Here is a 25,486-nt window from a genome sequence, read left to right on the forward strand (position 1 = left end):
TGTATCGATTCTGAGAGATTGGGATCTGGATAATCGACGCCATTAGCAGTGATCTAACTTGCCTCAGTGAGGCATGCACTTGGTAGGAAACAGACCATGTGGGATCGATCCCCTATCCCCTCCTCGTTTGGTTCATTACCCAGTCGGTATATTGCAGATCGAGTCATTGGAAACCAGCCACGAATGAACGCGTTTCTAGTGGGGATTGATGTCCAAACCATGGATGTCAGAGGCGTGCCCTCACCTCTTGACCAGCAGTTCCTGTGTGGATGTCGATTGGTCTGTGTAGAGAGCGGCGTTGAGAGCCGCAGCGGGGGAAGCTCTTCAGGGGAAAACATCCGGATCTAACAAAGTTAAACGCCAGCAGTCCCGACAGTTTTATTACTTAATGTGACATGCAGTTTGGACTCGATACGAGATACTTGGAATGAAACTGCTGCTGCAGATCACTGAATCATGTCAATTCCATTTTTCCAATAGCTTCGTCGATTCTTCAATAATACTTAGTAATATAATATGGTAAACCCCAGTTTAATTCGATCTGCTTGTTGATCTGCTTCTGATCTGCTGCCATCTAACTTTCTCTACTCATAGTGCGCTTCATCCCGGTCAACGGGATATCTTCGGGAACATGACGATTCGGCATTTGGCTATCAAAGACAAAGAAAATTGATCTTACGGCAATTATTGGATTATATTCAGAGTTTGCACCATGTGGTCGCACTGGTTTCCTGTCAAAGGCTGCCTCTATCCGTACTATCTAGAGGATTGGCTTGCTGCCTCAGCTAACTATAGAATGGCCTCGGGAAATTCCCCGCACTCTCTTGATGTAATCTACCTCGGCTGTCTGATTGAGATCAAAGCATCAAATTGAATATCTTCTATTGAATAAATATAGCTAATACAGTACCAAGATTCAAAGTCTGGAATATTAACAGCAGATTTATCAACATGCCTGGTCTTACTCTGCATCTCCTTGCTCTTGCTCCCTCCACCACCGCCGAGTCTTTCCTTCGCCAGCTCCGCCAATCCTCCGCCGTCAAGGTTATTCTCGCCTCTCGTCCACGACACATCGTTATTCTTCCGACCCTCATTGACTCCAATCTGCTGAGGACCACAAAATGGGACCTTCTTGTTCTCCTTCAACCTTCCTCGGTGACCAAAGAAGCAGCCCTTGAATCACTTCCGCCTAACCTACAACCCCTCGTGCAACAAGAGTACCGTCTCGCCGTTGGCATCCCCTCAAAACTTCTATCCGGCTACGATGAACGCGACACGTCTCTCAAACGAGACGCCTCCTCCATCCCTCTGACAGGCTCCCTGGCCAATGCCCGCCAGAAGTCTTCCTCGAAGAATCTGGAACTCTCGCCAGATCTACTCGCCTTCATGGACACTCTCGCGCGTACACACAATGGTCCCGTCACCATGCTGAATCTGCTGCATTTCCACCACCCCAACGGAAAGAAAAGCTACTACCAATACGGACAGGCTTTCATCCCTGTCGCTAGTAAGCGCGGCGGGAATGCAAAGCTAGTAGGAAATGTGATCAGACCCGCTTCGACCGCCCCGGTCGACTCGCGGGGAAGCGTAGATCGACCAGAGACAGACTGGTGGAACGAAATCTCGCTGGTGCATTATCCGTCTATCAGGCACTTCTGCGATATGCTGGCTGGAGAGGACTATCAGGCGATTAATGAGAAGTATCGCTTGTCTGTACGTTGCCCCTTCTCTTTTAAGGTCTCCCTCGGGCTAATGCCATCCAGGCTCTTCGAGATACGTTCTTGCTTTGCACAACAGAGTTCGACGTGGAAACTTCACCTGCCAAACTATGATTCTGTATATCTCTTCCGCCGGTTCGGTATATGGGTCATGTCAAACTACAGACAACAATTTGATCACTGTCTTTAACTTGCCAACAATCCACCTACATCAATGTCCCCAGCTCTATGCATTACTGGCGCAGGAGAAACTGCGACCAGCTGACTCTTCGCTGATTGCTCGGCCAGACGCATACAGTCCAAGGCCACACTGACCAATCAGTACGAGATGCGAGAAGATGAAGACTACTTACCAGACATGCCCCCATGCCAACCAAGGTGAAATTGACAATGGTCAAGAATGTTTTCCTCGGCGACGAGAACCAAAGACCCTTGTTGATGAAGAGCCAGAAGGCACCACATAGTCCATCTACGTAATTAGCAAGGCATCTCTTCTGTTCTCAAAAGGATACGCACACGAGAACCAACTGCAGAACAGTGACGTCTGTAGTATTGTTAGACATGCAACCACTCAGGTATGGGAAACCTACAACCAGGCTCAGCAGGTTATTGAACTCAGGAACTGCTTCTGCGATGACCCAAGCTATCGTCCACAACACCACCGAGATTGCCACCCAAGTCCCTATCGAGAACAGACTGCGCTGGTGCATATGCTCGGTACCCCGGAACAGGCGGACATAAATGTACTTGCAGGCGATGTGTCCATTAATCACCCCGGCAATCACAATCTACAACGTCAGTTTCCAGCAGATCAAAATGCTATCGGCTTGAAGTCCGTACCGTCGGAATCGCAATTCCATACGCAACCTTGGCCATCAAAGGGCTGGATGAGCCCAGTGCCGGTGACGCAACGTGCTGACCAGCAAACCGGTAGACAACCACCCCAGTGACTGTGTACAAGGTCGTATTGATGATTTCAACAAAGCACAGCGTCTTCGGCCAGTCGGTGGGAGTTTTCATCTCGGAAATGTAGCCAAAGAAGGCTGGATGGGCCGCTGCCGTTGTTGGTCAATGGTTCAGCTGCAGTCAATCAATAGAGACTTACCATATGCGAACACGATATCCGTGACTGCGAGAAACGCTCTGTACAGACTAGTCGACCTAGTCATTTCAACCTTTACGTTCCGCGGCCGTTGGACACCAAGCGCAATCATCGTGACCAAGACTGCCGTGACGATACTGGCAAACGCTGCGGTCATCGGTCAGCGTCAACTCTTCACTTCATCATAAGGCAAATCTTACAAATAACTGACAACCATGACATCTTCTTAAAAGTCCGCGGCAAGCTCAATATAAGCGAAATCAGCAACCCCACCACCCCGAAAACAATACTGCATGTGCCATGATCGGTCAGTGTGTTCATCATGACAGTGAAAGTGAGAATGTGGCCCCCCATCACAAACACCAGGCAGAGCAGCAGCCCCGTCCCCAGGACCTCGCGCCCGATGCAGCCAAAGAGTACCTCGCCCCCATCCGCAATGCTATGAACATGGGGATATCGCGCCTTGAATTGCCCCATTACACAGCCGGTGTAAACGGTGAGGATAGCAATGCTGACGATCAGTATCACGCCTCTTTGTCAATTCACAGTTAGCCATTGATAAAGGGCCGGGGACGGGAGACGGAAGACCAACGGGACGATTCCCAGTGTCGCCACAGCTGAGGGAAGCGTTAGGATGCCTAGAGATGTTCCCCCAGCCAGCATGACTAGCCACCGGCGTTAGTCCAAGCAGAAGATGACAGCAAAGGCCGCAAACCTATCGCGCATCTCCTGTTCACATGCCACATTCATCAGACTTCGTGTGCTTTCTGCTGAACCGGGGCTGACAAACCACCACTCCAACGTCCGGTACCTGACCTCTGCACCTTCTTCGTCTCCGAATGGCTCTCTGTCTGCAGTTTCGGGTTGCTCTTTGTACGTTTCATCGCGATTGAGGGGTACCGCCGGCCGCGTTTCGAGGTCGAGGTCGGATGTATCGGGCGACATCCTGCTGTTACCCACTCTGGGGCTGTTTACCAAGTCAGCAAAGCTGCTTCCACGAGGGGCTATGGCATCTGGTCTTGCTATATATCTCCAGAAGTGAAATTGATGACTAGGTAACATCAGCCAGAGATTGCAGTGCAACCATTCATTTGGCCACTGCGAAGGAATCTCACAATGAAACATCACGTTGCCAGCGAGTGTTCTAGACTGAATTTGGATTCCTCCTTGCGTGGATGGTGATAGGCCCTTGCATCTATATCTGACCGAGATTCGAACGAAGCGTCCTTGTGGTAATCGACCAGGCGGATTTTCAATTCATTCCCTGCTCACAGTAGATCTAGATTGAAATCATGTTCGGGCGAGAAATCATGGTTCGTCTTGTAGTATTTGCAAGAAGGGAAAATCTGTCTATCATCTATGTCTAAGCGAGGGTATCATCAAGTCACAATGTCATATCAGTCATTTCATAGTCTCCGGGCACACACGGTCCCGAATGAACAAGCCCACCCCGGAGAGTTCGCAATCCCGGCGCAAGGGTCCCACCATCTCATAAACTCGCGGCTTGATTACCTTTTCACCAGCCGCAGAACCCTCGTATCCAGAATCCTCATATTCCTCCTCATCGTGGAACATTCCCTCGATCTCCAGCTTTTTCAAGTCCTTGAAACGAGGTGACTGTCCACTTTTACCGTCAACACCGCCATTGTGGCTCGCGCCAAGCAGCGTCCTCAACTGATTCACCAAGATCGCCAGCGAATTCTCCTTGCATCCTTCCACATACAAGGACTCCACTCCAGCCGGCAAGACCTCCGTCAGCGGAACCGACGGCTCAGCCTGGTACCGGATATCCAAAAGATTCGGCAACCGGATCCGCACGTCCTTCAGGTTCGTAAAATCGGCCAGCGACCCGAACCACTCGTCGTGCGTCTCGTTGGCACCCGTAATGGTGAAGGGGAGATGCACACCGCAGGTGTCCAGCCAGAGTGTGTGCAATGTGTGTTTGCTGGCAGACAGCGAGCGGTAAAAGGCAGCAGGCTGGTAGCCTTCGGCGAGCAGATGGCCGTCTGAGTGCTGGTATTTGAATGATCGGAGGGCGGAGCAAGCAGCGACAATGCTGGTCATGCCTTTGGCGCCGCTGCTGGAGTTCAAGACAATCTCAGATATCGACGAGGCCGGCGGATCTTGCTCTGGTTGCGGCTGCTCGTCCGCGGAGGTCGATTCAATCATTGAATCGACTGTGATGGTGCGCATTGACGGTAGCTGGAAGAACGGAAGCACCTGAGATGGGGCGTAGGTGCCTTTACTGTCCAGGGTATCGTCCAGATGACCCAAGGAGACGTCTAGCAGAGCACGGAAGGCAGGCTGCGTGTCAAACGGCTTCTCGCGCCGAACGGCCCGCTGCATCATCCGGTCGAGATACTTGTTCTCCTTGGGATATACCAACCGCAGCTGCTGAACGTTCCTCACCAGCGGCAGGAGAAGGGCCATCCAGGCCTCCCCGACATCTTGCTGCAGATCGTGCTCCCACTGGACGTATTCCTCGTCTGAGTGGCTGATTTCTTGAGCCCAATTGCGAAACACTTGCATGTCCTCTGCAGCCACGCTGGTACTTTCATACGTCTCAGACTGCGTCCGCCACCCGCTCAAATCCAAGGTGCGAACCGCCCGAGCCAGCTCGCGGTGTCGCAGCGCGGCACTCAGAAACGAGCGCGTCTGGTTACAGTCTTTCAGCGCCACATACTGGTATACTAGTCGACGGAACAAGCCATGAAAATGACAGCACACGAAGAGGAGATTATAGCGGTCTTGGTGATCCTCCAGGAACTCCCCGATTAGAAGAAGGACATCATTGGGGAGGGAGGGTGGCATGTTGCAAGTATTCACCAGTGATTAAAACGTCCTTTAATCAACAAGTACTGAAGACATCCATCCTTAAATGTGATGCCATGAGGCAAGTTTCTTGACTAAGCTTCAGAAATTTAATCCACCGTGGGCCGAAGCTTACCTGGAATTACCACTTCGGGAAGCGGAGCAGCAATAATTTTGATCTGTCCGCTGAGCAATTGGCCAATGGGCATAAAACAGCGGACATGTGGGCGGAATTTTTTGATCCATGTTTTCTGGAAAAATAGAAAGAGGAAAATCTTCATCATTTCTTTTCCGCATAGTGGGGGGTGTTGTGGATCGTTTGCATTGCCAAATCATCATATTTAGTTACTCTGCACAGAGTTGTTTGACTAAGATTGACGGTCTGACTTGCTCAGTATTCAGTAATCAGAACCAGTAGCCAGAAGGGGGCAGGCTGATTAGGCCTAGTATTGCTCTCTTGCACCTGTGATATCTAGCAGTTGATGATTCACTGTGTACCTGCATTACCACACATTGCAGAAAGCAAGCGTTAGTTATACTCCGCTTCATCGTAATCACAATGGATGTGTTTTAAGGCGGACAATGAGAAGAACCGTGAACCATCCTCGGCAAGCCTGCTTCTTTGGGATGTATGATGTGGATCTTCCGCATCTGCAGCACTTATTTGTTCTTAGCACCAGCTAGACTGATCTGGCGATCACTAGATCTTCGTCTCCTCGGAAAGTACCAGGGGTATTCACGGAAATACTCCCGTATGCATCCCACAACTACCTCTCAGATCAGTGGTTATTATAGGACAGGAAGAGGTTCGCTTTAAGGCCTGGCATTGTTTGTTGGGTATATGCAAATTCGACAATCTGGTCGCAGAACGAAGATGCTGATAGAAAAAACTAAACTACTCTGTGTGCTACCTAAGCAGCAGTTCGGAAATCGTCCGGCGAATCATAACTCCACCCGTGGCCGATATCTGGGATCGACAGAGCGAATCTACACCTTGGCAGTTATTGGTCAATCATTTCATCATTACGCTGTTCAGTGAAGAAGGGATATGGACAGATGCTACACTACAAGAGTGCAGTGTGCTTGACTATGTACAGCACTCGAGTCGGCAAAAGCACGAAGACCGAATCGGCACATCTGCTGTTGCTGCAGCGAGTTTTAACTGCTGCTGGATGATCCGTGCCTCTGCCGACCGTCCCAGCCTCGTCAGACACTCGTGATACCCATGTAACGACCACACATTGTTCGGATGCTGCAGGGCCCGCGGCAGAGTGTCGTCCATCCCCAGATCGGCACCGTACACTTCCGCAGCCTTCTCTACTTGGCCCTGCTCGAGCAAAAGAGCGCCATACGCATGCCGGGTGGGCTGCATCCAGCCCCATGGCTCGTCGTAGGGAAGGCCGTCGTCCAGCGCGATGGACCGTTGCAGGTGCTTGAAGGCGGCGTCGATATTCCCTCGGCGGTATTCGATCTCCCCGTCGAGCATGGCGTCCGCAATGGCCAGAATATCACGGCAGGTGTTGTTGAATAGTGCCCGGCTGGGCGGGACAAGGTCGAGAGATTTCTGGAATATTGCCCGCTCCTTGTCTGCCTCGTCTACTTGGCCGAGGGCAGCGTATGCTACACCTTTGGCGTAGTGGGTCATTGATGTAGTCACGCAGTAGAGAGTCTGGTCCTGTGGCAATTCCAGAGCAAGGATATCCTCCCAGCGCCCGAATCGGATAAGCACGTGCACTTTCACAGCGAGGAAGCCCTCGAGCCAGTCTGCCATCGGGGGGACTCGATCCGTAAGAGTTGTTCGGGAATGGAGGCCTCCAGCTCCGCTGCCGTGTCCAACGCTACCCTTGACTGTCCGGCGAACATGGCCGCGTAGATGCGGAAATGGTAATCGTGAGACCGATAGAGGGTATAGAAGTTGACGGGGCCCGCACGAGCGAGGAACTTTTCGTCCGCCCGGATAGCTTCCGAGTTGGAGGCCACTGCTCGGCGATAATCGCCACAGAGAATGTCCAAATGCGTAGGCATGTGATTCAGGTGCCCTGCATCAGGTACCAGACCCGCAGGTGGTCGGCGGCCGTCAAGGCGCTCTCCGGGGATCCTGACATTTCCATCAGATGGATGTACAAATGCAGCAGTCCTGGATGAGAGAGCCCTCCCCTCTGTGCCAGCGCACGATCGAGGACAGTTTTAATGTCTAACGTACGCGCGTCCGGCGCGGGTTGTCCAGTCTTGATATCCCAGAGCGCCCACGGCGTAAGATTCATCAAGCCATCCGCATACAGCACCGCGACGTCTAGGTCATCTGGGTGCTGTTTATATACCACTTCCATGGCATCTGCGTAGCCCTGGTTCCACGATGAGCAGTCCCCGCCGGCCGGTCATGCGGGTACCGATACTGCAGGGCGTCGATCAGAGCCGCTTCTACCGGCGACGCTGTTTTTGCATTGGCCTTAGCATCTTCTGCGGCCCTGCGAGTGCGCTGCACTGTCGATTCGAGCTCCTGCTGATCGAAGACCTCCCATGGTTTGTTGTAGTTTGGACCGAGGGCGTAAGCGAGGCCCCAGTATGACATGGCACACTTCGGATCAATTGCGATGGATTTCTCGAAACAACGGACCGCTTCTTCATGGTTGAAGCCGTATGTCCAGATGAGCCCCCGGTCGAACCATAGCTGAGCTTGATGATTAGCGGTGCTCACGCGTCGGTGATATGATCCGAGGTTGTAGTAGGGGTCGGAGGTGTCATCCGGAGATCGTTCACGTTGTTTGTTCATTATGATCAGATGCTGAGTTTAATACCCATTACCGCAAAATTTTGGAGAACATTTCATTGATACGAACATGTTCAAATGACGGTGTTGATAAACGAGGTCGTAGGAAGTGGGGTAACTCGAGCGGGATAACATCTCATGATCCAAGTGGTATTTCAACTTCCTGCCCTGCTCTCGCTTGCAATTCGTCATGCCCAGGATTCTGGTAGAATCGTTCACTGGCTCGTCCTTTCTGTTCAACATAATTGCTCGAGCACTGCACGATGCCGTTTGACGGTGGAATATTCCATGAATATCAAGAAACCCTCCAACACTGCAAATGAATGCGCCATTAGACATCTTGATATGTAAACACAGAAACCATACGCCTATCGAGTAGACACGCTATCAATGTCGGTAAGGTCTCACTCAGAGCTCTTGATGCATTGGAGGAATTCTACACGCAGAACCGTACTCCAACCGAAGTGGCAGACAGCGCTCCGTGGTCCAAGGCAATAGACTTAGTTGAAGCACAGGCTGCGTTACACATCTAAGAAGTATTGGAGAAACGTGAACCTTGTATGCACATTGGAAGCCCAGGTCGAGATGAGTAACCTGGTGGTGGTTTAGCGCACGTTGGTGCGATGGTCAAGAACATCCTGTGTAGATCTTCCAGCCGAATACCAGCGAGATCTGCAGCTACAGCACCATTGGAAGCACGAGTGAACTTATCATCCAGCCATTACTTACTGTCGAGAGATGTCCAGAGGCTTCGCATTATTCGTACGATTATATGATGGTATTACCATACATAACTGGAGGAACTGACTAGAGCAAGCCCATGTCTAATATGCCACACATTAGGTCTCTCGTTCTCTGTCCAGCCTGAATCTGCAAATCATATTCAAAAGCAGTGGTTAAAAACGCCTTGTACCAGAGAGATCAGAGAATAAACAAGAGACCGAGGCTTGCCGTAGACCTGTTAATCAATTGGTGTATAGCCCTTCCTCGTTTTTGCGACATTTGCCTCGTTCAGGAGCGATTCCGGTTGGTATAGGTATCCTCGTCCTCAGTCGGTATTCCATCAATGACGCCCATTGACACCTTCTCTTCTCTATCGTAGTCCCAAATCCGTCATCTCAACGCTGTCTGCCGATCCCATCCAGAGAATGTTGTTACACCTAGTTCGTGTCAGTCAGGACATTTCAGCAAAGAGAATGCAAGCTCCGCAGTCCCAAAACGTACCGAATCAGCACAAGGCCAAGTGTACCCGTGTTCTTTCCATCGATGAACTCCTCCGTATCCCTCAGGAGCACATTCATGTACGAATCGATGCTCTCCAGCTTGCCCTTGTACTCTGTCTGACCCCACTTGAGACGGATGATAACCTCAGTGCCGACCCTAGAATGCTGTATTAGAAATCATGTGTGCTCATTCGGTCGTACTGGATAGCGATAAAAGCGCAATCGGAGGGGAACTGGGTAAGTTGAGAAGCCGTACCGAGCTTGCAGAAAGGGCCGGGGGTTAACTGGTTGGAACTGCAGTTATGTCAATACATGTCAATAAGCAGATTCCGCGAATCTCGGGCAAATGAAAGAATTGAGGAGGAACGAACACTCATCGTTGTGATGTGGAGCGCCTTGAGATTGATTCACCAGGAATCCGGATGTGCGAAACAGGGAGGCCCTTCAAAAAAAGGGGATGGTATGTATAGTGTGTAAGGAGTCTTGCTTGACCAGCTGGAAAGAACGAAGTATCCGAATTGAAAGTGCTGGACTGGTCGCGTGTTGAGGTGAAAAGTGGTTGGAGCTACCGCATTACGCCCAATCGACCTCTGAAGGTCCCAGACCGCGAAAATGTGATGCTGCTGGACGCGGCTCTCAGCCAATCACGTGGCGAGTTGCATCACCGCCTTGAGAACATCTCTTGAGCAACAGGGGAAGAAGTCGACTGAATGGAAATAAACAAGTCAATGACTGGAACTTGAATTGATTTTAGTTTACCCGATTCATGGTCCTCTTACCCGTTGTTAGGAGGAACAGACGACTAAGAGTACTGTGTCCGCCGCAGGCTTCTACATAAGAGACGCACTTCACCACGTGACAAATGAATTGAAAGCTCGAAATGAGCTGAATGAAGATACTGACACAGAATGCTACAGAAATAATCCCCTCGACGTAAAATCGTCGGCTAATACATCTCAACCTCTTCCCACCTGCCAGCTGATTTCCTTAATGGAGACCTCCTCCCCGGCTTTCTCGTCATAATCATACCATTCTCCCTCGGACAAATCTATACCAGTGAAAGGCGTGGACGAATCAATGCCCTTTGCCTCCCAATCTCCCTGCGCAGCCTCGTCAGAAATCTAGCCCGGCCCAGGGAATGATGATAAACTTACATCAGGCTTGAACTCCGTGAACTCCAGTCCACGACAGTCGATCTCGATCACTTTGCTGCCCTTGCGCTTCTCATCTCCTTCATAGGCATGCGGACCGTTGACGATCGAAGCGGAATGGGTTTTCTGATTCAAACATGGTTAACGAATAGCTTTATAAAAAGCTTGCCTACATCCGGTATCTCATCATCTGCTTCGGTCTCCGTAGAACCGACCGCAAGAACAGACGAGATGGCTCGTAAAGGCAAACCGAGCACATAATTGCTAGGAAATGACCAACCTGGCAAAGCTTGCATTTCCACACAAAGTTGGCCTCGCCCCGACTTCCGGGGATCTCGTGTTGCTCCTGTATCGGTAGATGTTAGTACAGTTGCTCACCACTGTTTGTAAGAGGGGTGTCGTGTGCTACGCAGACTTACAAAGCGATTGAAGCTGACCCAGTTCGGATGCACCTCGCGGCAAGAAGTGCATTGTACCTTGAAGGTGTAAAAGTATGGCTCTTGCTCCGTGTCCTTTGGCCGAAGGTCGGTGACCCTACATTCAGTGATGAGCTACTGTCATGATGCGTGCGGGGAAAGTGATATAGGCAGAAAAGGCAAAATCGAGGGAAGGATGAAGGATATATGTAACTCGCCTGTGTTATCTTACCCTGTAAGCTCAGCAGAGAGGAGAAGCGAAAGCATTTTGATTTGATTTGAGTCTTATCAGCCTTTTTCTTAAACAGAACCTAGCGAGGGAGAAATGCGATGCAGAAGTCTTTAGGTGGGTGTGTTCTGTGCGTGATGTAGTTCTAGAAATTCCATCGTCTTCGGTCCACTGCCTTAGGTACGGTCGTACTGATAAGATTGACCGCCTACATGCACCACTGCTGGAATTCTCATATCTTACTGAAAGCTTTGTTTTTGGGCTATCTTCTATTTAAAAGTGAAAAGAAAAGCGGATACATGGATATCAACGCCAGTAATGCAAATCGTCATCGCTCGTCCGGAACGAATCATAAGACAGAAAGGAAAGACAATGGACACAAAATCAAAGATACACAGGATTTCAACAGAATAATTCCGCTTACAGACGGCTTTGCTGGTCCTGGCCAAGGGGCTTTGTGGAGAAGGAGTTGAAGAAGGCGTTGAGAGCGTCAACAGTGCCGCTGCCATCCACCAATTGCACAGTGCAGGCAACGTGACTGTCAGGACGAGTAACAACAACACCCCCCTTCTCAGGGTCGAAGCCCAGCTTCTCATGGGCGGCAAACTTGGCGAGAGGCACGCGCACGTCAGGAATGTCATCGGCGTAGATGTGGTGGTGGTAATCGCGGAGGATCTGAGGGATGGCCTCCACATCAACCTCGTTCTTCTGAGCAGCGTAGATCAGGCAGATAGAGAACAGCTTGGAGTGAGGCAGATGGCGCTCAAAGAAAGAGATCTCATCGATGCGGCGGTAAGAAGACAGGAATGATCGCTCCTTTTCAAGGTTGGCACCAAAGTCCGTGATCGCTTTCTTGGTATTTGCCTGTTTACCGGCAAAGATGAAGATGCGGAATGCTCCGTTTGCAGGGATTTCCTGCTCGAGGTGTACAAAGTTGGCATCCGCCAAGCGGGTCACAGTGGTAGGGGTGAAGGCGCGGCCAGGAGTCAGTTTAACACCAGGGATGTTGAACAGAGGCGACTGAGCGGGATGGCTTGGACTCCAATTGAAAACATTGGGCTTGTAAGCAACGCCGTATCCGGAGGTGAATTCGCAGGAAGACTTAAAGGTCTTGATAAACTCATCCTCCTCACCGCCAGCAACGGCCTGGGTGTGGCTTGCAGATCCGACCTCGCCGGCTGTTGGGCGACGCTTGGAGAAGAGGGCTGCATACTTGTTGTCGAAGTCCAGCAGCCTTTCAGCAATGTCCTTGCGCTCGCTTTCGTACGTGCTCAAAATGGAACGGTCGGCTAATCCAGATTCGACGGCGTGGAGCTTCCAGGCCATGTTGAGTGCATCGTGGAACGCTGTGTTCATACCCTGACCAGCCTTAGGGCTGTGGGTGTGGCAGGCATCGCCTCCCATGAAAATACGCTCGTCCAGTGTATATCTCTCGGAGATACCCTGACCGATTGGGTAAACAGAGTACCACTCGACGCGGTCCCACTCCAGAGTGTATGGCTTGAGAATCTTCTTTGCCGTCTCCTGGACTTCCTCAGCAGTGGCGGTCTTTCTTGGGTTGAAGTCGGGATCGGAGGAAGAGGCGATCTGGACATAGAGACGGACCATGTTGTCCTCACGCGGGATAACCATGATGGAGCCGGCATCTGAGTGGATGGTGCACTTAGTCTATTATAAAACGAATTAGCAAATGAAGCCATTTTCCCGCTATTGGGTGAAAATCTGTCCTTACCTCGATATCAGGAAAGTTTGTTCTCACGACACCGTCCATGACGCCCCACACATAAGAGATGGGATCCTTATGGTGGATTTTGATGCCGAGCTGCTCTCTGACAAAACTGCGAGCGCCCTCACCACTGAAGAGGTACTTGGTGCGAACGGTCTCGATAACGTTTGTATCAATGCTCTTGAGCGCCACCTGGACGGGATAGTTCTTGTCCGCGCCGTCGTTTTTGAAACCGATGATTGTCCAGGGTCTCTCGATTCTTGTGCCAGCCTTCTCAATCTCGTCAATAAAGACTCTCTCGATCTTGCCCTGGTGGACGAGGGTAGTGAAAGGGTATCTTGTGTCAATGAACCGAGGGCAGCTAGGCCAGCTTCCGGTGCGGTGGATACCCTTGCCTTCGGGAAGAGGATCCCAAAAAGCGACATCATACACCTTAGCTGGCTTGTAAGCCATAATCTGACGCTTCAGACCCAGGTTCCGAAGTATCTCCGTTGAGCGAGGCTGAATACCATCGGCGCGGCCAGTCGCGGTAGGCACCGGGCGGTTGTCGATGTGCTTCACTTTGTAGCCCCAGCGGGACATGCAGAGAGACAGCAGAATTCCAACAGGGCCGGCGCCCACGATGACAATGTCATATTTTTCTTGGCTGTGTGCCATCTTGGTCAATTGACTTGAATATCCTTAAACTGTTGAATTTGCGGGAGGAGGTTGAGGGTCCGCCAATGACGTATCCAAGCAAGGAGTGTATGTATAGCTAATAATCAATAGCACAGCATCACCCGTATAAGAGTAATCCTGGATCTAAGTAGGTGAGATAGAAAAGACAGAGAGAAGTAAAATAAGCCATTTCCAAGAGGGTAGTAGGCGCTCATATATAATTCGAGGCAGCTGAGGTAGCGGGTGAACAGTGTCAAGCAACGGAGGACCACAACGGCATTCAGTTTCGGCTGGATGGTAGAGAGCAAGTCATAAGCGACCCTAAGCTGCAACGCACAGGCGGGTTTGGTCCAGCAGTCGAACTAGAGGGACTCCCTGTAATTGGGGATTGCGGGACGTGCGGGCGTGGATGGGAGCTGGGTCTGCGGGGAGGCCGGAAGGCAGATGGTGAGTGGTTAGCAGGGGTGACTAATGGAGGAATGCCGTGGTCCATTCCGAGTCTCTGACCCTGGCTGCGGCTAGGAGGTCGGCAAGTGGAGAGTTTCACGTGACTAGGACCCCTCGGCAGCGTCGCCCGGGACTTCTGGGCGGTTTACCATTTGTCTCTGATTGGCTCCATGGAAATCCCGACTTTATTGCCATTTACTTCAGCTAAACGACGTATGAGCTGCTCGAGCTTCGAAGGATATCTATAACTTCTGAGGAGCTTGAACCCGATTGGTCTTTTCTATAGTCTGTTGGCCTAACGCTCAGGAGGATTTCCGGTGCAAAAGTCTACGTAGCCTTGAGTGGAATCGCGTCTGATCCCGAGATGCCGCTCAATGGCCGCACTATGGGAACTGGCAACCTTCACGGACGTCCTTGAGATACCGTCTCGATTACCATGCATCGGATCGACCGAATATGGACACATAAACTGGTATTCACCCTCAATCCTGGCATCTCCATTGGCCATTGAGAGGGAACTTCCGAAGACCGCCTACCTCTCTACGATGTGCGGGTATGGCGTGTGCTAACATACATTTAGCAGCTCTCTAGCCGTGTTTTCTACTAATGTTTCTTCCCCAGGCATTGTGGTTCGGCTTCCCGGAGTATTTTGCGTTTTAGGGAGACATTTTACCGCATGGAGTTCGGCTTGCTGGATATTCGCGGCTAATCCAGTGGCAGTTGCTAGATCTCTGCATCATCCTCCTTACCAGCTGTCGTATTCTGGGGTCTCCTGCCATCGGGAGATAGGAATACTTGCTCACAGCAAATAAGGTATACATATCTTAGATGCGTAGTGAATATCGTTATCAAAGCTCACTTTGGACTCGCTTTCGCTTAAAGAACTCCAGACGTCATCTTGTTGTTTTGGGGCATTTACAAGATCATGAATCACAAGGCAAGTACAGATTGTGCAACTCAAGGCCTACATCCATTAGTATTCGTTGGATCTATTGTAAGTGTTATTCGATAATAGTGCGCCCTTTGGTGGGAACTGAGCAGTTCCTGAAGCTCACTGAATTCATCTCTACTCAAAGGCAAAGGGCCCTAATGGCTTTACCCCTGTACCAGATCTACATCATAATAATTGAACGAACATATCAGGTCACATTGCTATTGTCCATAAATTACTGAAATAAGAAGTCAGAGTCATGTCAACTCGTGGCGTCATCTTGGTTCTTCGAGACAACGGCCAAAACCACGATTTTGTGGTACTTCCCTCAATAACTACCTAGTCATAATCCGGTTCTGGCAACAAGAGAGAAAGAAATGCGGATCCACTAGTTCTTTGTGACCGGGCAGCTCTCTGAGCATATGGTCTTTCCTGAATGTGTTCCTGTTGATTGATGAAATTTCAGCGCTGAATGCCAGCAAAATATGGGACAATAGAATTGTTCTATTGCTACGAGAAGTTGTTGAATATAAATAAAGAGAAAAGAAAAGAAGAAAAAGTTAACAATCAAACTACAACCTTACTCCGAATAAGCATTCCCTAATGCCATTTAGGCAATGGACAGAATGCTATTGTTGCGAGTCCACTCTCATTCACCTCAGGATTTCCTGAATAGGGCGAGAGCGACTAGCAAGCAAAATCATTTTAGCCTGAGCAGATTGTCTTGAATAGACCCATCGCACTGACAATAGCATTGTATCCCAGCCAAATGAGAGGATGCCTTTATCAATAGACAATAAGAGGCTGACTGCCACGAGGCTATATCAGTCTCCTACACCTTCTTCTCCTCGATGCACCTTCTTTCGAAAATTACATCGACTCTCTGCATCTGCCTTCTCTTGTAATCCTTTGCACGTACAGTATCTCGTCTCTGCTATCAAGCAGTACTTCGCTGTCAATTCGCTCCCATCCTACATACCGCTTCATCACCATGAGTGACGAAACCTACGAAGTCCCCATCATGCTGAGCCCTGAGTATGATCCTCTACCCATTCGGAAATGCATATGCTAATCGCCCAAAGTATCCATCTCTCGTATGAGGATATCGCCAAGCTCAATCCCTTCTATGAAAAGTACAGGGAATTCTGGAATACCTCTCCTGATACCACGGCCACCACACTCTCTTCTCTGGATACTCAGTCCAGATCCCCTTCTTTGCAGTCAGTTCACGCTAGCACTGTTGCACCACCGTCTCCTCTTGATATCTCATCTTCTCCTTCACTCCACTGCGCCGAGCCTTCTGCTGGTCTCCACCTTTCCGCAATGCTCGATGTCCCTCTGCATAAAGGGATTCAGCGCAAACCATCTGTTAGGGTCTACGACGAGGATATTCCCGCTAGTCAGCAAGCCACTTTTGTGCTTGAAGGGTACAGCAACCACTCCTTGTCTCCTGTGAACGAAATAACGGAAATATGTGATTTCCATTCGATTGATCGTCATCGCTTCGGCGACACGACCCAGCAAGTGAGATCCTCGCACAAGAAGCTTTTCGGAACAAATGGCTGGCTCGGCTACGCCGATGACTTGAACACTACGCCGCTCAAGAGACAAAAGTCGAAGATCTTCCGGGATTTCGGAAAGAAGATCAAGCATCAGGTGGGAGAGATGGTAAGTGCTCACAGTTAACTTTTTTGATATGATCACGTACAGGCCCGCTAATATGATATACAGGCTGAGGATATGGCAAAGGCTTACCCAAAGGCATTCGCTGGTGCACCACGCCGGCCAAGAATTGTTCCTGAGTCAGCAGTCCCCATCTCTCTGGACCCTCCTACACAGGCCAGACTGTACTCGGAGATGGAAGTTATGATCTGCGTGACCGCAAATACATTCCTCGTTCGACAATACGAAGCCGGCCGTATCTCAGAGGAATCAATCAAAAAGGTTACCAACTTCTGGGGCTCCAAGAACAGACCTCAGGTCGTCGAATTTCAGTTCGATCAGGCCACTCAGCGTCGACTGATCTTGTCTAACATCCGAACACTGCGCTTCGATGGAGAGAGCTCAGCCAACCCCATCCTTCTACACTCCAATCTTCACAACTGGAAAGCAGTGGTGAAGGAGATGAGTGTCCGCACCTTCTGCGCCCCGGACAGTGCCATTCGGAAACACATGCACGACATCCACAAGCTCCTCGACATGCTCGGTGCGCACGATGCCACCTTACTTGCTTTCGAAGAGCTTCAGATGAGCACATTAGCCTTGATGAGGCAACGCCGACAGATGAACTATCATCTTGAGCGAAGCAACAGCACCTTCTCAGGCTCCAGCAGCGGACCCACAGAAAGCAGTCGGCTCATGCACTAAACTGAAATTGCGTTGAACAAGTGGAGTTGTGGGCTGGACAACACTGCGAGTAGATCAGCCGTTGACTCTTCCTGAGTCCGAGGTCTTCTCTGATTTATTTGTGCCTTTCTCTTCTTTTCCAACCTGATGTTGGCATGCACGTTATTAGGCTCTGTTTAGTGTGGCTTTGCTTTTCTTCGATACCCTCTTATAGCAAAGCACAGAGAAAGTCGTTCAGATCTGACAGAAACCTTTTATCTGAGCTCTCCCTCAATTCATAACCAAAGCGATGAGTTCTCTTTGCATTGCTCTCCAAAGAAACTGAATAGTTGAACGTTGCGGTCTCCGTGTTTATTTTGCCAATGCCCAGAACATGCCCAAGCACGTGGCCGACGTCATAGGCTCCCGCGTAGGATCACAAGCAAATGACCTCGCGCAGCTTCATCGACTGCTTTTCACCTTCGCAGCAGACGATTTTATCGTTCCTGTCGTTTTCTGAGAATAGTTGTAATGAGATCTGTCACCTATCATGACAACTCCCCGGTTGCTGCCGGACATTAAACTCTTTTGAAGCTTTCCTTTGTCCCAGTCCCCTTGTTGACACGAGGCCAGCCAATGGGAAATTGAGTGTCGGCTTTGATGCTATGGCATTGGCATATCAACCGGCATTCTCCAACTCTAGTGCACGCAGATTCTTTCTTTGATGATAGCTTAGGTCTTCTCTACTCGCTTCCACCTTCTGTTCACGGAACTAGCTGTCCAGAACATCTCACATGATGGCTGGTCCTCTTCACACCTACGGACCGACCTGTCTTTTGGCTGACGATGACCCCGACCCTTCGACATGGTACTCTCTATCTGAGCCGCCCAAAGTTCGGGCGCAGTTTTTCTACACCTCGTCTCTACCGATCGATGATCCCTTAAGCGCACTGCCTCCGCCGTCCAGCGGTCAAAATGCGAAGAATGAACGGGCACCACCGCAGCCATTCTCTGTCAAGGACAACATAGCGCTCGAGGAAGCGTGGCGGCATCTTCGACAAACAATGAAGGAAAGGGCGGCCGGGTCAAAGAAGACTTCAAGCATCCCGAGAAATGCAGGTATAGCTGTACCTGGGAAGGAATCGGCCAGTGACACGGAGCGGAGTAGGCATACAGGCAGCCGTGGAGATGGAAGCCTCACTGGGATTGATGAGAGTCCGCCTAATGGCCATACTTCGTCTACCAATGACCAACTGTTTCACAGTAGCAGAGGAGAATCCCATGACGGAGTCGGTGGGGCGGGTGACGGTGTCTCATGGAGCAGATCGCAAGTTGGCTCTGCACAGGACGATGGGTCGGACAATCACAACCAGAGACAAAGGGAACTCTCCTTAAGCGGTCAACCCCATGCTGCAAAACGCGATGCAGGTACACCCTCAGCGAGCGAAAATCCATCAATGGGGGGATTCGACGGTGGAAGTCTACCGGGTAAATCATCTCACGATGCGAGCATTAGCGGCTCGCCGTTTGCCAGAGCTCCTATTGCTCAGTTACATAGCCCCCTAGGTCGCTCGGTTGAAACTGTCTCCTCAAAGGGTGGAAGCGCGAATATCCTGGCTGAACCCTATCACGTTGGGTCGCATCATACTGCGACGAAGCCCTCGGACCTGAGAAACAGTGTTGATCAAGACAACTCGTCAGAAGGACCTATAATGGAAGCTGGAGCAGTTGATCAGGAGGACACTTCTCAGTTGAAGGTCCCCGTCGGTGTTTCCCGACTTCACCTGGTGGAGTTACCGAATCTAAAGGTGGCATTTCCCTCAATTAGCCGAGTTCAGGATCTGACGGCGCTGATTCTCCTATAGATGAAACCCATATACTGGAGTCCTCTTCATGATGAATCGAATGTTCTGCGTGCTACTTGGTTTTACAAGAACACAATGCTTCCAGTAGAGACAGAGCTCGCCAACAAGCTCGAGGATGGATACATTTATCTGAAACCCTGGACGGACACATGGCAAGATGAACTCAACAGCTGCGTTGAGAACGGAGCCGACGCGGAAATGAAAATCGTGCACAAACTGTGGCCGAAACCCGATACAAAATCCCACAGCACACCTACTTCACGCCCTGGATCTAGCGCTCAGGTAAGAAGTGCGGGTCCGGATTCTGACTCGCCAACGTTTGAAGAAAATCGAGCTGCTGGTGGAGCGACTGCACATGCTGAAGCCGCCAAGCCCTTTTTGAATTCGAGTGTCATATATGTCGATGGTAGGAATGCTCAAATTCTCAGACCCAGCTTGCTTCCTTCAGTTTCAAGAGGGAGGCGACCTCTCAGTTCGATTCGCAAAGGTCGACATATTGGAATACCCGTGGTTCGTGGCTTCAGCCGTCGCTCATGGGAACAGCTTCATCCATCTAAACCCAGTCCTGTAGATGTAAGAAATTACCTCCGAATCCAGTCGCGAGCGATGTCCAGGACGGATGGTAGACAAGTCTGCTATGCCTGTGCAATGGAAGGATCGCGACCTACTCCGACGGACTTGGTGTTGGTCATCCATGGCATAGGTCAGAAGCTATCGGAACGTATGGAGAGCTTCCATTTTACGCATGCAATCAATGCCTTCCGCAGAAATATCAACATGGAGCTCAACAATGAGCCGGTCTGGCATCATGTGCGCCAGGGCCATGGCGGGATTATGGCCCTACCCGTCAATTGGCGATCGACGTTATCCCTGGCGGATGTCAGCCTCGAGTCTGAGATTTCTGATGATCCAACTGCAAACCATTTCTCGCTGAACGACATCACGCCAGAGACAATTCCGGCTGTCAGGTCGTTGATCAGTGATGTCATGCTCGACATTCCCTACTACTTGTCACATCACAAGCCGAAGATGATTCAAGCAGTTGTCAAAGAAGCGAATAGAATATTTCGACTGTGGTGCAAGAACAACCCCGGGTTCCAGAAGCACGGTCGTGTGCACCTGATTGCACACTCTCTAGGAAGCGCTATGGCTATTGATATTCTCAGTCATCAGCCGACCAAGCTACCAGACATTGATTTCGCAACGACGAGCGTTCACAATGATATTTTCGAGTTTGACACGAAGAATCTTTTCCTTTGTGGTAGTCCTGTCGGCTTTTTCTTACTCTTGAATAAAGGTACGTTGGATCTATGGATTACACAGGTTGTTCTACGGAACACCTGCTAACAAACTCTCCAGCGAACCTCTTGCCACGACGAGGTCGAGATAAGCCCGGCTACGAAGGCGAAGATCGACTTCGGGGTGTTGCAGGCGAGGCAGACACTTATGGTTGTTTGGCCGTTGACAATCTCTACAACATCATGCATACTACAGACCGTAAGCCCCTCCTTATTTGCCATTGCAATTGGGTGTAATGTTGACTCCATCAGCAATCGCATATCGTGTCAATGCCGCAGTGGACGTTGACCTTGCCAATTCTCTAAAGGCCGCTTCAATCCCGGGCACTTCATCCTCCTTCTGGGAATCCTTCGGCAGTGTCTTTCGCTGGAGCACGTCTACTGCTTCCGCGCCCATTCGTCCTGCCACCATTACCAAGCTCCCTTCCAACGTGGAAATGGAGACACATGATTTCACACGGGAGGAGATTGCAGAAAAACGCATGGTACTCCTTAACGATAACGGCCAAATAGACTATTTCATTTCCGGCGGTGGTGGACCACTGAACATTCAATATCTGAACATGCTGAGTGCGCATAGCAGTTACTGGATCCTAGCAGATTTTGTTCGCTTTGTCGTCATAGAGGTAGCCCGCGAGCAGGGGAGGGAATCGACATTGCCTGCATTCAGGGCTAAGAAGAAGGGATGGAAGATACATAAAGGTTGATAGATTAGAGATAATGACTCTGTGACTGGCATTGGCGTTGGGCGGAGATACCTACATATTGGCGTATTGCAGTGAAGCATCCTCTTCTGGGGGTGCTGAGGAAATATCAATCTTTATTGTGTTCATTCCGAGTATCATTGTACCTTAGCCACGAGACTACCATACAAGTTCATAGCATACTCATCGCCTTAGACTAGGCCTCCGGCACTACATTGCCGAGCATCAAAGCCTCCACTAGAGTACCCTTCTCCGCCTTCCCACTTCCCGGCCGAAGCACCAGCAGCGCATTGGCACTCGCAAGACTTCCCACTCTTGAGCTCCGCTGGCCAACACCCTCGAGACCGGTACTCGTGGCATACAGCCGGCCATCGGAGCACGAGGCAGTGACAATGGCACGGTGGTACTCTGTGCGCTTAGGATCAAGCGGAAACGGATGCGCCAGCGTGACAGACACAAGAGGCAGCCCCAGCGCAGGCGTTACTCCTGGGGCAGTCTGTCTCTGCCCCATTCCCATCATCTTGTGCAGCGAGGGAAGCACGAACAGATTCAACGTCACCAGCGCCGACGCGGGGTTCCCCGGGAGTGAGAAGATGAGTTTCGACTCGCGCTCCTGCTGCGCGGAGCCCGTCAGCGACGAAGGCTTGAATGGGATCGTGGCGAACGTCGTCGGCTTCCCCGGTTTCATTGAGACGCGGCCGAAGTGGATAGTGCCGCCGAGCGAGCGCTCGATGGTCGGCTTGAGCAGGTCCAGCTCGCCCATTGAGACACCGCCTGTGGTGACGATCACGTCGACGCTGGCACTTGCGCGCCCTACGCCGCGGAGGGCGTCGCGGAGGGCGTTTTCCAGTTCCGTGGGTGGTGTGTCGCGCGCGATCCCCAGGTCCACTGTGGGAAATCCCCATGAGGACAGGCAGGAGAGGAGCGAAGGGCGGTTGGAGTCGCGGATCTGGCCGCCGTGGAGTTTGGCTGGGTCGTTGTGTTCGACTAGCTCGTCGCCGGTGCTGAGCACGCCCACGCAGGGCTTCTTGTATACCTTGACGGTCTTGGTTCCTGTTGCTGCGAGGAGGCCGATTTCGCCCCCGACGGATGTGATGAGGTCGCCTTTGGAGAGGATTTTGGAGCCTAGGGCGACGTCACTCCCTGGCTCACGCACGTTCTCAAGAGGTCTGATGTCGCCTGTGAGGATTTCGATGGTGGCCTCTTCTTGACCGTCGGGTGTCGAGGACACCAGGACGGTGTCTTCTACCATCACGACTGCGTTCGCGTTGGGTGGGAGGGGTGCGCCGGTGGTTATTCTCGCAACGGTACCAGGTTCAAGAGGCGACAGCGTCCCTCCTGGGTTCGCGTGAGTGACGGAGGCTACGGGGAAGATCCCCTTGGTACTAGGCCCGGCCGTTGGTGAATCCGGTGCAATAACGGCATATCCATCAACAATGCTGGCGCGGTAGGCCGGTACTGCCTCTCCAGCGTAGACATCCTCAGCGACGACATAACCAACAAGAGAAGATGTCACAGGAACCTCGATGATAACCGGCTCTGGCGTGTGCTGGCTGATCAGTTTGAGAGCTTCGTCGACCGAAAGCATGGGGTAAGGAGATGAGCGATAACGACGGTTTGGTCCGGCATTCGGGTCGTTAGACTGAGGTCGTTCCGAAGGGGACGTATGCGCCCTTGGGACTACGTGTCCATGACCATGAGAATGCCCATGATTGTGGTGATGGTGATGGTGGTGGTGATGGTCATGCGATTGTGCTTTGCCCTCAGAGCTTTGGTTCTGAGAAGAGACACCAGCTTCAGCTTCTAGCTTCTTGACTCCACCTGCATGGAGAGCTCTGGAGTTTGCACCAGCCGCTTGAGTACAGGCATGCGGTAGGAGCTTGATGATAGCCTCAAGATTCTCCTTGGCTCCTTTCGGGGAACCTGGTAACGTGATCAAGAGCGACTTGTCTCTGACACCAGCAACAGGCCGAGACATCATCGCAACTGAAGGAATGGTCAGCTACTGCACTGAGTAGAATGATGTCTCCAGCCTTACACGGTGTCACTTTAAGAGAGGCGGCAAGCATGCCATGTCTGAGTCATGCCGTCAGTATCCATAGTCCATAATAAGTAACTTCGACAGCCGGCTTACACAATGCCAGGCGCATGGCGATGAATGAGAGGCGATACAGCCTACACAAGCCATTAGCTTCTCGTTTGGGTCTCTCAGAACAGCATAACAGACCTCGGGTGTATTATCCTTGACAGCAAACCCCGTACCACCGCTAATCAAAACCAGGTTAAACCAATCTGGACCATCTGTCCAGTTGCAGATCGTCCGCTGGATATCTAGCACATTATCTGGCACGATCTTGATGACGGGAGGGTCCCAGCTGTTCGACCCCTCGGCTGTAAATGAAGCGGTCAGAGTATCGCCGACCTTGTCAGTGGATGGATCCTGAGAAGCAGTATCCGAAACAACCAGAATTGCAGCCCTCAGTTTGCCGTCGGCCATCTTGGGTGTAAATGCTGCAGTGCGTGACTAATTCGTTGCTTGTTGGAGGTGCGGGGATACCTTACCTCTTAAGTAGTTCGATAAGCGGAATCGGAGATATATCACGAAGCTTCAGATAGCGGGGAGCGCTTTTGTGGTCAACTACCGTCATAATAGGTCCACGCTCCGCGGAAGTACAAACAAATGAATGATAAGGAATCCTCCATTAATTGCGCATATTCACAAAGCGCCAGAAAGGAAACAATACTGCCTCAGATATCTGAATTTGCCATCAATCCTGGACAACTCTTACTGTACATCATAGCGGACATCATCACCACAGCGAACAGCTAAATCATCAATGCAGCTCTCTACATACCGGAGAAGCTCTACAGTCAACCCAAATCCAGACGCCTTAATGCTTTATATAACAGACAGATAAAGGACGAAACAAGAAATTTAAGAAAGGGAAAATTGGTACGAGTGAATCCGGTCCGAATGAATCCAGCTTCGTTTCACGAGAAGTCTTCTGTCGAAGAAGACTGTTGTTGGAAGCCGAACTTAAGCCCCGAAGTCTGTCGCTTTTCCACCAACCAGAAGGCCGATAATAAGACCGAAGAGACCGAGGACAGAGCTGAAAATCTCGATGACGAGGATCTTGACGAATCTGTTCATAAAGACATTACATTATTAGCCATGCTTCCGAAGGTGGGACCTGAGGGGAATGGGAACGAACAAGCTCGGGTCAGCCGCATCGGCCAGAGCTGCACCACTTCCGTTGATGCCAACAGAGATACCACAGATCAGATTGCATGCGCCCACTGTGATACCTCCCCAGAAGAGTGCATAACCCGTGTAATAATTGCTGCCGGAAAAGATCTCGTCGCCCTCGACAAGGTTGAGTTTCGATGAAAACACGATAGCCATAATAACTCCGTAGATAGCGACGACTTCACAGAAAATGATAGAGATCAGATTCTTTGTCCGAATCCGTGGTGCTTTGACACCTCCGCCGACAATGGATGAGCCCGTTAAGAAGATACCCCTGATGACGTAGGTCAGTAACTGACAGGATCAATGCTACCAAAACCGAAGTTGTATAGCGGCTCGTACCATGCTGCTCCGACAACAGACAACCCTATGCACAAAGCAATACCAATATTTGCCCAGGCGTATGGTGAAACGGACTCGAGGAAGTGGCCAACCTAAGAGATGTCAACGAGACCAGGTCATGCGGAGGGGAAACGAAGGTATCAATTCATACATTGAACTGTTCACCATCACCATGAAATAGCATGTCTGGATAATCGTGTTAGTACATCCAGACATTGCGCGAGATTCATGGTGTACTTACACCCTCCTATCACGAGGAGTGACACGGTTGCAGCCCCAGCTCCATAATAGAGGACCATGGCGATCTTCAACCCTTTCGCGCAGCCTGTAAACTCGAAATAAGAATATCAAGCTGCAGGGGTCTCAAATAGAGCTGCAGATAGTTGGTAAGCGATAACGTTGGAGCTCTGTTTGGCGCCAGTTCGTCTTGCTGAAACACCAAACAGGTAGGTCAGTCGGCTGAGATGGTGGTTCGGCCCGAGTTTAATCCGTCGGTCGGCGGAGCTCGTAGTTCACCGTACTGG

At 50.8% G+C, this 25,486-nt stretch overlaps 11 protein-coding genes across 11 annotated transcripts; 3 read left to right on the forward strand and 8 right to left on the reverse strand.

Annotated features, from left to right (window-relative positions):
- Positions 1-951: 951 nt before the first annotated feature.
- Positions 952-1,832, forward strand: P174DRAFT_456848 (uncharacterized protein; the record flags this gene model as incomplete). The annotated part of the gene is made up of 2 exons (XM_024829476.1): positions 952-1,713; positions 1,764-1,832. 2 exons carry the CDS (start codon positions 952-954, stop codon positions 1,830-1,832), a joined length of 831 nt encoding a protein of 276 aa, XP_024687967.1.
- Positions 1,833-1,944: 112 nt separating this feature from the next.
- P174DRAFT_456849 (putative neutral amino acid permease) lies at positions 1,945-3,765 on the reverse strand (the record flags this gene model as incomplete). The annotated part of the gene is made up of 9 exons (XM_024829477.1): positions 1,945-2,028; positions 2,072-2,187; positions 2,235-2,262; positions 2,309-2,506; positions 2,559-2,773; positions 2,824-2,967; positions 3,021-3,352; positions 3,413-3,485; positions 3,597-3,765. The coding sequence occupies 9 exons, from the start codon at positions 3,763-3,765 to the stop codon at positions 1,945-1,947; spliced, it is 1,359 nt and encodes a 452-aa protein (XP_024687968.1).
- A 456-nt stretch (positions 3,766-4,221) lies between these two features.
- On the reverse strand, positions 4,222-5,744 carry P174DRAFT_447879 (uncharacterized protein; the record flags this gene model as incomplete). Its single annotated transcript, XM_024828712.1, has 1 exon — positions 4,222-5,744. The coding sequence occupies exon 1, from the start codon at positions 5,629-5,631 to the stop codon at positions 4,222-4,224; it is 1,410 nt and encodes a 469-aa protein (XP_024687969.1). The 5' UTR covers positions 5,632-5,744.
- An 804-nt stretch (positions 5,745-6,548) lies between these two features.
- Positions 6,549-8,515, reverse strand: P174DRAFT_437817 (TPR domain protein). The gene is made up of 4 exons (XM_024826393.1): positions 7,987-8,515; positions 7,756-7,966; positions 7,474-7,729; positions 6,549-7,384 (listed from the first exon to the last, which is right to left on the reverse strand). Exons 1-4 carry the CDS (start codon positions 8,402-8,404, stop codon positions 6,719-6,721), a joined length of 1,551 nt encoding a protein of 516 aa, XP_024687970.1. The 5' UTR covers positions 8,405-8,515; the 3' UTR covers positions 6,549-6,718.
- A 616-nt stretch (positions 8,516-9,131) lies between these two features.
- On the reverse strand, positions 9,132-10,205 carry P174DRAFT_437818 (small nuclear ribonucleoprotein F). Its single transcript, XM_024826394.1, has 4 exons — positions 9,996-10,205; positions 9,881-9,918; positions 9,626-9,781; positions 9,132-9,561 (listed from the first exon to the last, which is right to left on the reverse strand). The coding sequence occupies exons 1-4, from the start codon at positions 9,999-10,001 to the stop codon at positions 9,495-9,497; spliced, it is 267 nt and encodes an 88-aa protein (XP_024687971.1). The 5' UTR covers positions 10,002-10,205; the 3' UTR covers positions 9,132-9,494.
- A 268-nt stretch (positions 10,206-10,473) lies between these two features.
- Positions 10,474-11,557, reverse strand: P174DRAFT_437821 (CXXC motif containing zinc binding protein). Its single transcript, XM_024826395.1, has 5 exons — positions 11,424-11,557; positions 11,195-11,309; positions 11,056-11,121; positions 10,779-10,901; positions 10,474-10,724 (listed from the first exon to the last, which is right to left on the reverse strand). Exons 1-5 carry the CDS (start codon positions 11,456-11,458, stop codon positions 10,581-10,583), a joined length of 483 nt encoding a protein of 160 aa, XP_024687972.1. The 5' UTR covers positions 11,459-11,557; the 3' UTR covers positions 10,474-10,580.
- A 112-nt stretch (positions 11,558-11,669) lies between these two features.
- Positions 11,670-14,179, reverse strand: P174DRAFT_383126 (putative FAD monooxygenase). The gene is made up of 2 exons (XM_024823146.1): positions 13,153-14,179; positions 11,670-13,088 (listed from the first exon to the last, which is right to left on the reverse strand). The coding sequence occupies exons 1-2, from the start codon at positions 13,801-13,803 to the stop codon at positions 11,841-11,843; spliced, it is 1,899 nt and encodes a 632-aa protein (XP_024687973.1). The 5' UTR covers positions 13,804-14,179; the 3' UTR covers positions 11,670-11,840.
- Positions 14,180-16,172: 1,993 nt separating this feature from the next.
- Positions 16,173-18,026, forward strand: P174DRAFT_417059 (uncharacterized protein; the record flags this gene model as incomplete). Its single annotated transcript, XM_024824570.1, has 4 exons — positions 16,173-16,216; positions 16,264-16,849; positions 16,913-17,531; positions 17,929-18,026. 4 exons carry the CDS (start codon positions 16,173-16,175, stop codon positions 18,024-18,026), a joined length of 1,347 nt encoding a protein of 448 aa, XP_024687974.1.
- On the forward strand, positions 17,995-21,549 carry P174DRAFT_400431 (DDHD family phospholipase). The gene is made up of 4 exons (XM_024823898.1): positions 17,995-19,314; positions 19,372-20,668; positions 20,731-20,868; positions 20,922-21,549. The coding sequence occupies exons 1-4, from the start codon at positions 18,301-18,303 to the stop codon at positions 21,374-21,376; spliced, it is 2,904 nt and encodes a 967-aa protein (XP_024687975.1). The 5' UTR covers positions 17,995-18,300; the 3' UTR covers positions 21,377-21,549.
- P174DRAFT_383133 (bifunctional molybdopterin adenylyltransferase MobB/molybdopterin molybdotransferase MoeA family protein) lies at positions 21,497-23,938 on the reverse strand. The gene is made up of 4 exons (XM_024823147.1): positions 23,601-23,938; positions 23,508-23,548; positions 23,412-23,449; positions 21,497-23,359 (listed from the first exon to the last, which is right to left on the reverse strand). Exons 1-4 carry the CDS (start codon positions 23,868-23,870, stop codon positions 21,570-21,572), a joined length of 2,139 nt encoding a protein of 712 aa, XP_024687976.1. The 5' UTR covers positions 23,871-23,938; the 3' UTR covers positions 21,497-21,569.
- A 182-nt stretch (positions 23,939-24,120) lies between these two features.
- On the reverse strand, positions 24,121-25,387 carry P174DRAFT_437828 (H(+)-transporting V0 sector ATPase subunit c''). The gene is made up of 5 exons (XM_024826396.1): positions 25,204-25,387; positions 25,114-25,148; positions 24,963-25,054; positions 24,586-24,894; positions 24,121-24,516 (listed from the first exon to the last, which is right to left on the reverse strand). The coding sequence occupies exons 1-5, from the start codon at positions 25,259-25,261 to the stop codon at positions 24,411-24,413; spliced, it is 600 nt and encodes a 199-aa protein (XP_024687977.1). The 5' UTR covers positions 25,262-25,387; the 3' UTR covers positions 24,121-24,410.
- Positions 25,388-25,486: the final 99 nt, after the last annotated feature.

Source organism: Aspergillus novofumigatus (assembly GCF_002847465.1).
Source record: "Aspergillus novofumigatus IBT 16806 chromosome Unknown P174scaffold_1, whole genome shotgun sequence".
NCBI lineage: Eukaryota > Fungi > Ascomycota > Eurotiomycetes > Eurotiales > Aspergillaceae > Aspergillus > Aspergillus novofumigatus.